General features: G+C 41.9%; 1 protein-coding gene across 2 annotated transcripts in view; it reads left to right on the forward strand.

The window, feature by feature from the left end:
* dntt (deoxynucleotidyltransferase, terminal) overlaps window positions 1–10,383 on the forward strand; it is a 115,518-nt gene extending 105,135 nt beyond the window's left edge. For both annotated transcript variants that reach the window (XM_031296858.2, XM_031296859.2), the window contains exon 11: window positions 8,642–10,383. In XM_031296858.2, the coding sequence (XP_031152718.1) occupies window positions 8,642–8,728 (87 nt within the window). In that variant the 3' untranslated portion in view covers window positions 8,729–10,383. The remainder of the gene's footprint in view (window positions 1–8,641) is intronic.
* Window positions 10,384–10,675: the final 292 nt, after the last annotated feature.

The following is a 10,675-nucleotide window of genomic DNA, read 5'->3' on the forward strand; positions in this document are numbered from 1 at the left end:
AAGGAAATAAAGCTATGTGTATCTGGCAAAAAGGCCAACACAAAGCCCACCAATGCACTGTCACAAAAATAGAACCCCGAGTGCCCTTATAGATGAAACCACTGGCTGATTTATGTGTTGTGCTTGCTGCCGGCTGCAGAATAAAACTGAATGCAATCACTGACTGTGGGAGCGCTTATATTTGGGTTGATCACAGTCAGCATCGCCCCCCTCAGACAGTCTCAAAACATTATTTTGAAAATTGGTTTTGACAGCATATATATGGAATGCATTGAATACATTATTTAAAAACAAAAAAATCTTGAACACATGAAATTGTAAAAGTATATTTTTTGGACAGGAAATATTCAAAGCGTTTATTGCCTAGCAAGAAATCAGCTGCACACTGCAAGTAGACATCGGTCCTAAAAATGTTGTGTTTTGCATCATAAGCTTAATTTCAAAGGCATGATGATGGCTATATTCAGGGTTTAAGATTAGCACCATCTACGTTGAGTGGCTGGTAAAATTTGAACATTTACTAGCCATTTGGCTGGTGGACAAAACAGTTAATTTTGAAGCCTGATATATTTCATATAACCGGTTCTTTGTTGATATTTATAGGCAAAAGCAGTTGAAAAGCAAAATGCTTCCCTTGTTGTTTCACATGTTTTAAGGTGAGGTGCCACCACAGTTATGGCGGCGTATATACGTTCGACTTCAACCCGGATCTGGTAAAAACAGATCAAATGTGTTTTCATAATTTGCGAAAACAACTTTAATTCATTAATTTTGGAATCATTTTTGGTCACAACCTGCATTTCTAACCTTCAGGAATAGCATATTCCTACCGAATCCCATGATTTGCTGCCTCTCCAGTGGTGTGACTGATCAAACGAATCATATGATCCTGGCTCATATCATACAAAAACGTGTCATTAAAATTCCCAAACACAGCTCATATTTTGCCAATGTGCTGTTTTAATTGAGCAGAATGTGAGGAGTGCTGAGGCAGCAGCATCCGATCACACTGTCTGGAGCAGGAAGTAATTTGGTCACGCAAAACCGGCCACTCTTCAACAAACCAATTAATTATTTATGAGCTTCAGTGGAGCAGAGAAAGTTAATTTATTGTTATCATTAGAAGATTGTTCTGTTTGGGTCCATGTGAGGAAGAGTCAAGCTACAATTACAGGCTCCACCGATTAGACAGAACTTCATACGACCGCGGCAGACAGCCATTCTGACACTTCACAAGTTCACAAGATGCCTCCAAACTTCAGCGATGAACTTTAGGAAGATTATACCCTAATAAATGCAAATTAAAAGGGTGAAGGCAGCAAATGAACATTGTGAAAGGACAATTGTCCAAGTTGACATGTTGTATGTCAGGGGGAATAATATTTAAGTAAATAAATGTACTTAAAAATTGACTTTTTAGGAGTTAAAGCTAAAGTAATGCCTTTAAATGGATATATTGTCATTAGTTTGGAGAAAAACTAACAATGGGGGATTTACTGTTGTAACTTCAATGAACAACATATGTGTTGCTGATTAGTCTTTACTGTAGTTATGGATGTGCAGAAAATCCATGATTAACATATTGTCCATAGTAGTCAAACATTTGTGACAAAGGGTCAAACAGCGTTGGGTGTGTTCAGACATTCTCTCTGTAGCACCTGATTATACATAGTGCATACCTGATCATTGTTTATGATGATGGAACTGAGTGAGACATATACAGCACGAGAAAACATTTCAAGGCCGATATCAAAGTAATGAAACAACTGAAGTTAATTTGAATATATATTTGATAGGGATAAAATTAATCATTGCATCAATGCATTGCTATGCGGACCTGAACGATTCTGCATCAATGCAGTGACAGACCATAATTGATTACTGATGTTGCTTGTTGATTTTCCGTTTGCTGCTTTTTTTAGTTTTTGCTTTTTGTCTGCTGTGTTCAGACTCCGCTACATTCAGGAAGTGTCTTTTTTAAGAGCAGATACAATAAAAAGGGGAGTTCATCAGTGGTGTAGTCTACGTGATACGCAGGCATATGCAGTATACCCACTAAGAAAGCTCCAGGATTTCCACATATCCACTTAAAAATGCCCAATGACATGCAATAACATACTTTCCATTTTATTTTTGATATATTTTGAATTGTCATCTGTGTTTTTCTTCTTCACATAGGCTAAATAAAGGTATTTCCACCGTAAATTGGAGCATAAAAGTGTATCCGAATACAGGAAATGAAGTCGTTGATGCTCAAAACTTCCCTGGGGAGGACACCCAGATCCCCCACTATGATACGGCCCCCCCCTCCCCCAAAGGCAAATTCTGGCGAATATATAAACTTATATATAAGTATATAAGTATATATATAACTCCTTACAAATGGGGCACCATTTGAAAGGGAACTAAACAGGCTTTCCAAGAGTATAAGATTTATTGCCAAAAAGCATTGTTACCACAGAGAAATAAATTACCAAACACAAATTTCCTTACTTTTTGTGCTAAGTTTATATATATACATTACAGTATACCCACTACAATACATTAGACTACACCACTGGAGTTCATACATATCTGACTCCTTGAATTTGTCGATGAAAACCATTTGTATCAATGTATAATAATATTGAGGAGGTGATGCATCGGGATATCGAATCGATTCGAATCGTTGACAGGATCATCGTAATCGAATTGCGAGGCCAGTGTAGATTCACACCCCTAATATTTGAGTTGTGTGAACTTTTAAAGCACTAGCGAATGACAGCTTTCTTTGCATCCAATCCCTTTATTCAATGACAATGATATGCAAATAGTAATATACATTTAGAAGGTCTACTTTGACAACATGACATCACAAGGACACTTGAAAGACATAGGGATTTTTATTGCACTTCTCTCATACTCTTGACTGTATCTGTTCATTACCTTTGGGCAGCCTAATCAACTAAATAACTTTGATTTGCAAATGTTTACTCCTCCACGGGAGCATAGAGCCATAACACCAGAGAATGTCGAGTGAGGATCCCATTGCTTCTGATTAGGAGTTCATTATTTGCTAGCCGTCTGCCTCTCTGCCCAGTGCACGGGCTGATTAGCAAGCTGGGGACGGATAGGTAATGACGGTAACACTAAACTCAATAGCTGTTTTATAGGCAGCAGTGCTTTATGATGCTTGCGCTAATTGCCGGTGTGATTAGTGAGGTGTCTGTGCCCTCGCTGGTTGCTCTGGCTGTCCTGTGAACTGAGCTCTCGCAGACCCCGAGCACAGGGGAAGTGTGGGTGTGCGGCGGATCGTTGCAGGAGGAAGACACAAGGGCATAATCGATTTACCGCTTTTTTTCTGCCCTTGTCAGCCCTTTCCTGTGTGCTGCAATAAAGACAAATTAACTTAAAGGCAATCAAAGGATTTTTTTCTTCTTGATCTCTTGGCAATAAAGTAATCTATTTCTAACTGTCAGTGAGAAGAAGAAAGTCCAAATAAGTAAGCAGGAGACTGAGAACATTAGCTGATTTCATAGCCTGAAATACAGGTGAAAAAAAACCTTTGACTCTTTATATGAAGGCGTATGTCCTCAGACATAAAATACTGTACTCTTAATATGTTCCTCTTACCATTTTGACCCGTGAAAATACGTGTTAAAAACTGATTCAAAAGCTTTATGTGCATCGCCATTCAGCCTGACCTCAATACTCGAGTGTTTGATAAGTGGCTATCGCTGCTGCGTCCAAGCAGACAGTCTGTACTGAAAGCGAGATGACTGCACACTTACTGAGGCTTTTTTGTTCAGATACATTTTACTACCAGAGAATTGCTATGTTGCTAAGTCAATTTGCATGCATTTCAAGTTGTGTTTGCATACTTCTCCACATGACCTGTACCTTGGTTCTCTTAGCAGACTTCTTTTTTCTTTTGTCTCGCTGTGTTTCTAAAGATATCTCTCTCTGTCTGATACTGCCTAATAGGTGTGCCGTGTTTATATGAGATCCTTACCTCGCATATTATTTCTGTCTCTTGTTTAATCCCTTAATTGTACACACACAAACAGTTCACATTGCAATAGATGTGGATACAGGAAACCACCACACATCTTCATTGTAAATATAAAAATCAATCGTCGATAGCCACTGGGTTTGTTAATCATCACCTACACTGCAAAACATTTTGCACCTGCATTAATAGATTTGTATGCCACTTGGATGCAGCTCAACAAGCTGTAAAACATTAACATATCATCGCCTTATAATTGCTGTGTACATAACTGTTGTTATGTGAAACAGTTGCCTATTTCAGGCTGTTCTGAGGAACCATTCTTACATATAGCTACTAAAAGTAATGCCCTGTAATTTGTATGTATTCCACATATTTATTACTGTATGCACCACATAGACTGCCACTGTTTAAGACAGCGAATAGCTGTGTAAGGAGGAGGTCAGGGTGGATGGAAGGGTCCTAAAACACAGCGCTTTCAATTAGGGGAGTGGAGTTTGTGTCTTGGAAGAAGTTAAGGGGAAACACGAGACTTTCACCCAGGAAACAGGTGTTTGTGTCCCAGGAGTACATGGGCCGGTGTTTTAACCCAAACCGCAATTTAAAAAAAAAAATCTTTCTGTCGTCACCACTTGTCGGCTAAACTCAACTGCAAAGTCGGCTGAAATGACCGTTTTTACCTGGCTCACTGTCATCTTTTGTCTGCTAAACTTAACTGTAAAGGCTGCTTAACTTAACTGGCATGTGCCGGCCAGCCGCGTCGTAATTTTGTAGGATATCATACAAATTGTTGTGCATACGTTTTCATGCGATGTCTCATTTGTGTTGATATTGAGCTTCCTCCATGTTTCTGTCCTTTGAACGCTTGCTGGTTTCCTCTTTGTCTCTCGGTCTCCCCCTCTCTCTCTCTCTCTCTCTCTCTCGATGTGTCAGCTAAGTCAGGCCAGAGCCGGGCAGGCAGCCATGTCCATCAGCTCCATCCATCAAGCAGTGGGCCGGGTGGCAGAAGGAGGATGACGGGCAGCAGAGAAGGGGCAGATGTTTTGCAGGAACTGATAGGTGTTCATGTCCACGAGGGATGTCATTACGTGGTGGACAGAGAAACATGTGGCTGATTAGCGGCTTATTAAGTCAAGGACACTGGCTCGCGGTAACACACACGGCTTCCATTCTGGCTTGCGGTGCTGATGGCTTGCCAGTCATGGAGAACCCGAGTGTCTCAGACAGATAACCTCTCCTTTTCGTTTTCCGCCGCTCTGTTCTTAAACTCTAAGCTCCTTTTGAGATACCAAAAAGCTGTTTTTTTTGCCATTTCAAGTGTAGCTTCCCTGTGTACGTTTAAAGGGGAGAACTCAGAGGTACACAAGGCTAGTGGATTTTTCTCTCAGAGATCCCACACTGTGTTGTGCTAAGTAAATAAAGCAGCGTCTCCCTGAGGGCATGTGAGGATTGTACGAATTGAGGAAAGTGGACAGTGCCGCGGTGGGAGGGCTTTAGCCCTGATCCAGGACAATGGCTAAATTGGAAATGTTGAGAATCTCATCTGTACCCTGTTGTTTTCTCCTTTAGTTGGATCTCCTGAGTTGCCCTCTGTTTCCTCTGAACAATAAGTCCTGCCTTGTGCTGTTGGAAATGGGGATTTGCTCTAAATCAAATCAGCTTTGTCCAGCAGTGTTCTTTCTTTCCTGTTGTCTTTCATTCCTCCTCCCTCCCTGCCTCCACTTTTTATCACCTGTATGTTTAAGTATAGCTTGCCGCATCATAAATTGCAGCGATCTGTGTCTGCATTTCACGTGTTCCGAGTGGTGAGAGCAATAAATGAGTTCAGGCTTATGAGCACAATGAAAAATACAGGCAGAAGTGGACCACATTATGGGCCTCGGGATGGTTTCAGTCAAATATAATACTGTTTCACTAACAATACACCGTTTTGTTTTTTTTTATATTAAGGAGCGATAATATTGCTCTGGACAGCAATGATTAAATATTTTGTATGCATGAGAAAATGAGGGCTAGAAATAGAGCTAACCTCAGAGTGCACTGATTTTCAGAAGTGGACCTTAAAGGATATGATTGGTTAACACACCTGTTGTCTTATTTTTGTAGTTTTGGCCAGCATTTATATCATCGCCATCAAGGTATTACAGCAAGTCTGACATATGAAATTACAAGTCAAACCTGATCTACGCAATTTGCATCAAAACTGGCAATCCAAACACGGACATCACACACAAACACCCAGGAATCCGCAACTTGGTCTTTCCAGAGATTGCGGTATCGTATACATGGCAGTGAAATCTGCATCCTACCAAGAGTTTAATCCTCTACCCCAATAAGAGAAACCAGATTTACCCTTTCTGACTTAATTGCATTGTTAATCTGGCTGACCAGATGTACATGGCTGGGATAAAACCTGACATACCTTTCTCCCCTTCCGCTATCTCCGCCATCTATTCTGTAAGGGCACCGTTGCTGCATCCAGGGCTTAGCGCTGGCCAGAACAGTTGTGATTGGTTTAAAATGAATGCAAACAAGCCAGGACGTTTTTTTTAAGCGGTGTAGTCAGACCATACTCCGGCGCTGACAGTGCTATGGCGATAGGTCTGGCAATGCCAGACTAATTGCATTGAAACACATAGAGTGCAAACAGCAACTGCTAGCAGCTAATGCAGCGAGACATTTCAGGGTGCATTTGCCAAAATGTAGAAAAAAAACGTGGTTGTCTACATGGCAACATAAGTTTTCCTACAAGAAATCAAAATAATTTTAAAATGCGTAAAGCCGTTTCAAGCCTGTTCCAGAACATGTATTGTACCACTAACATAAGTAGCTTAACAATAACGGGAGCAAAAATGTAGCCAAAACAGCCAGTGGTTCCCACACGTTAGCCAAACTTATTTGGAAGCCAAACAATGTCAACAGGTTTTTGGATATGTGAAAACATCGTAACGCTGATGTTTAAAGAAACTGGTTGAAGCAATGAAAGAGGAACGCTGTGTTCGCACGGTTAAACAAGTCTGCCACTGGTGGAAAACTTTGAAAAAATCTTTCACGGCTGCATGTAAACTGGAATATTAGTGGAATATTCACTTTTATTAGCCATGTTAACAGCTTAGTTGGAATATTGTCTTTTTTGCAATAAGGGCCGAAACCGGAATAATATATGTATGCAAACATAGTCATTGACTCACCACACTTCCATACCGAAGTTGTGTGCACACTGTTCATTGGGGGATTTTCATGGACCTTTCAAGTGCGCTCACTTTCACTCTTTCTTCCAAATAAAGTGGTTTAGAAGATCTGTGATATGAACAGAGACTTCATACAGTGTGCACCCACTTGTCCCCGCCGCATGGCCAACCTGTCATTTGCATTATAAATAACAAGCCAGTATGTTGGGAGACAGGCCTTGTAGTGTTTTCCCTCTCCTGGCTGCCGACTAGTTGCTCTCAGTTGTCTCTGCCTTTCGGCTGGCAGTGGGAGCCGACCCGCTCTTGGTTTTTCTGCCATCTCTTCGCAACGTGTCAGGTCCAGTTTCGCACTTGAAGGCAGGATGTGTCAGAATCGCAGTCCTCTCTCTCTCTCTCTCTCTCTCTCTCTCCAGGCTGTCTCGCTCTCAAGGTGAGTCAGGCCCCGTCACCACTTCTGTAGAGACATTACCCATCACATAGCGTTGGTGGACAGCCAGCAGTTAATAGCCCTGTCGTGATTTGTCAGGGAAAGTACTCATCTGCTGACGAGTGCAATCACTTAGAGCAAGGTTAGAGTGTTTATGGGTTGGAGGGGAGGTGGGCGGTCATATGTAAATCAGCACAATCACTGCATGTGTGAGCCTTGGCACAAACTGGGTGAATAAAATCCTAAATTGATATTGACAGCTTGCAGCGGAGAAAGGAGTCCAAATACAAGCTCAGTTCAGGCTACAAGACATGGATACTTTCAGTAGAGCTGCAAAGATGAATCAATTAGTCAACGATTCAATTAATTGCCAACTATTTTTTATTATCGATTAATCGGTAAAACTCATCTGATTCCAGCTTCTTAAATGTGAATATTTTCCTCTGGGACAGTAAACTGAATATCTTTGAGTTGTGGACGAAACAAGACATTTGAGGACGTCATCTTGGGCTTTGGAAAACTGATCGACATTTTTTACCGTTTTCTGTAATTTTATAGACCAATCAACTAACCGATTAATCGAGAAAGTAATTGACAGATTGAGCAGCCCAAATTTTCAGGAATAGTGAAGCTTAAAATTGAGATTTTGTGGACTTGCACTGGATTTGAAACTTAATCCTACATCCTGTTCCCTGCACATTCCATATATCCTTTTGCCTTTTTTAACTTTGTGCACATCCCTATACATGTTTGTACACCCTGCACTAACCATACAGCCTCTTTTTTCCTTCTTAATGTTAAATAGTTATATGTATGTATGTGTTATTTGTTTCTGTATTTATTGTTTGTTTATTTTATATTATTGTTTTCTGTATGCACCATCAACCAAAACAAATTCCTAGTACTGTAAGTGCTACTTACCTGGCAATAAATCTATTTCTGATTCAGATTCTTGAGATTCTGATTTCACCGAGACAAATTCCTGCACATTCCTGCACAAGTCACTGACTTTCTGTTTGTTTGTCCTCTCTCTAGAAAGAGTTCCTGGCAGCCACGACTGAAAAGGACATCTTTGCCCATCTGGGTCTTGAATACATCGAGCCTTGGCAGAGAAATGCGTAGGCCTCGGCTGTTCCCTGACTGGATGGTACCCATGTGCACGTCACTGTTTATCCCATCTCCTTACCGTTCTGCGGCTCTCCTGTGATTCACTTTCAAACAGCTTTTGATTTCCATGCCGTTTTGTTTTTGCTGCTACCGCTATGGTACTCTTTGTTGTCTAGACTGATGTATGATTCATAATTCTGCTTATTCACTATTGTCTGTTAGCGAGTAAACACTCTCCTATGCAATTCACAGCTTGCCTGTCTCTGAGTGTTATAATCATAGGCGGGACACAAAGACAAATCAGTCCGAGTGTGAATCCCCTGGGGTGCCTGCGAGGTGCAGGAGAGAGGGAATCTGAAAGAAACACAGAGGAGAGGGAAAGATGGAAGTGGGTGACCACAGAGAGAAAGGCAGGGTGAGGGGGAAGACAGGAAACGATGAGAAAAGGGAAGGGGAGAGGGAGCTTTTGTAAAGCAAAATGTTGTAATCACCCTCCTCCTGGCAGGAAAGTGCTCGACGTGAAGCTGAGCCAGGTCTCTGGGGGAATCGAGAGGCGGGTAATGAGCTTCAGATAGAGGAGCATTCGCTGTCGCCATTTAGCCTCCATTGAAGCCTACGTCCACTGGAGATCATTTAGCTGGCATGCGGCAATCCAAAGACCCACAGTCTCCGCTCTTGTTCCACAATGAATCCCCTTTCCCAGATGCTCAGATGAAATTAGAGGCAATCAACTAACCGGGAAATCATGAAGAATTCAGACGGAAGGTAAATGAGTCCACTAACCACATGAATGGGTCTTGGCATTCAAAGCAACTCTGGCTCCAGTGCATAAAACATCCATTATGTTATTGGTTTGACTTAGTCTTATGTTTTATGTATGATGCTTGCTTATCAAGATTTGTGTCCTTATTTTGTCTGTAACGTGGCTCTGTAGGGCAAACATTCACTAATGAGGAAACTGTATTGATCCCTGTGAGCAATTTGGGTCATTCTGAATTGTTCCTCCCGTAGTCTCGCATGGCCAGACCAGATCTCCACAGCGCTGTGGAGGAAGGTCTCGGAACAGGCGCATACACTCCTGGATAGGAGAAAAAAACTGTTTGCATTTGTTTAAACCAATCACAATTGTCGCAAAGCTCCGGCAGCGAGCCTGGCTCTTCAAAATAGTCTCGGGAAGGAAGTTGTTTTGGTGAAGCATTTAGACCCCGCAAAAGAAAACGCCACATACAATAATGAAGTTAACTGTTCACTCAATACCGTAACATGCTCTAATACATAATTTGCTCTAACCAGTGTACAGCCGTGTGTATTTTGTCCATAGCAAATCCCTGCCAAAGGTCCCACAACGCCTCAGTTACAGAGCAAATGCCGTAAACATATTCTTTGTACAGTAAATCTTTACAATCATTCCCCCAATGAATCAAGCAGGGCTGCCTTGTTGCATGATCCAATTTTTCCTTAAAACTTGCCATTGTCAACCTGTAATGTTGCTCAGAGGTTTCGGTTAATGTTGCTCGAAGCGTTCAGAGTTTAAAGTTAACACAATGAAAGCGGAAAATGAGGGCTATCCGGCGACACATCCGGCAGCACCGGAACTATCTGGTAAATGAACCATCGGCGATATGGACTACTGCTCCGGCAGTCTATATCCGTTCCACTTCCTGAATTGCTCCGTTAAAACAACCTACACATAGTTCCTTCTCGAGGCTATTTTGCAGCGGGACCTTGGCTCTGCCTGGTGCTTAGCGCCGCACAAGACGATTGTGATTGGTTTAAAAAAATGCCAATAAACCACAGCACGTTTTTATACCATTCCGGAATGCTGTGTGGACTAGCCAGACCCTCCTCGGCAGCACTGCGGAGGAAGGTCTGGCAAAGCGAAACTACTGCTCTGGTGATGACACAACCTGCCCTGCCGTCCACACCCCCAACCCACTTTCCCATGATGCTCAGCCCTCGGTT

This window comes from Sander lucioperca, chromosome 15 (genome assembly GCF_008315115.2).
Source record: "Sander lucioperca isolate FBNREF2018 chromosome 15, SLUC_FBN_1.2, whole genome shotgun sequence".
Classification (NCBI taxonomy): Eukaryota; Metazoa; Chordata; class Actinopteri; order Perciformes; family Percidae; genus Sander; species Sander lucioperca.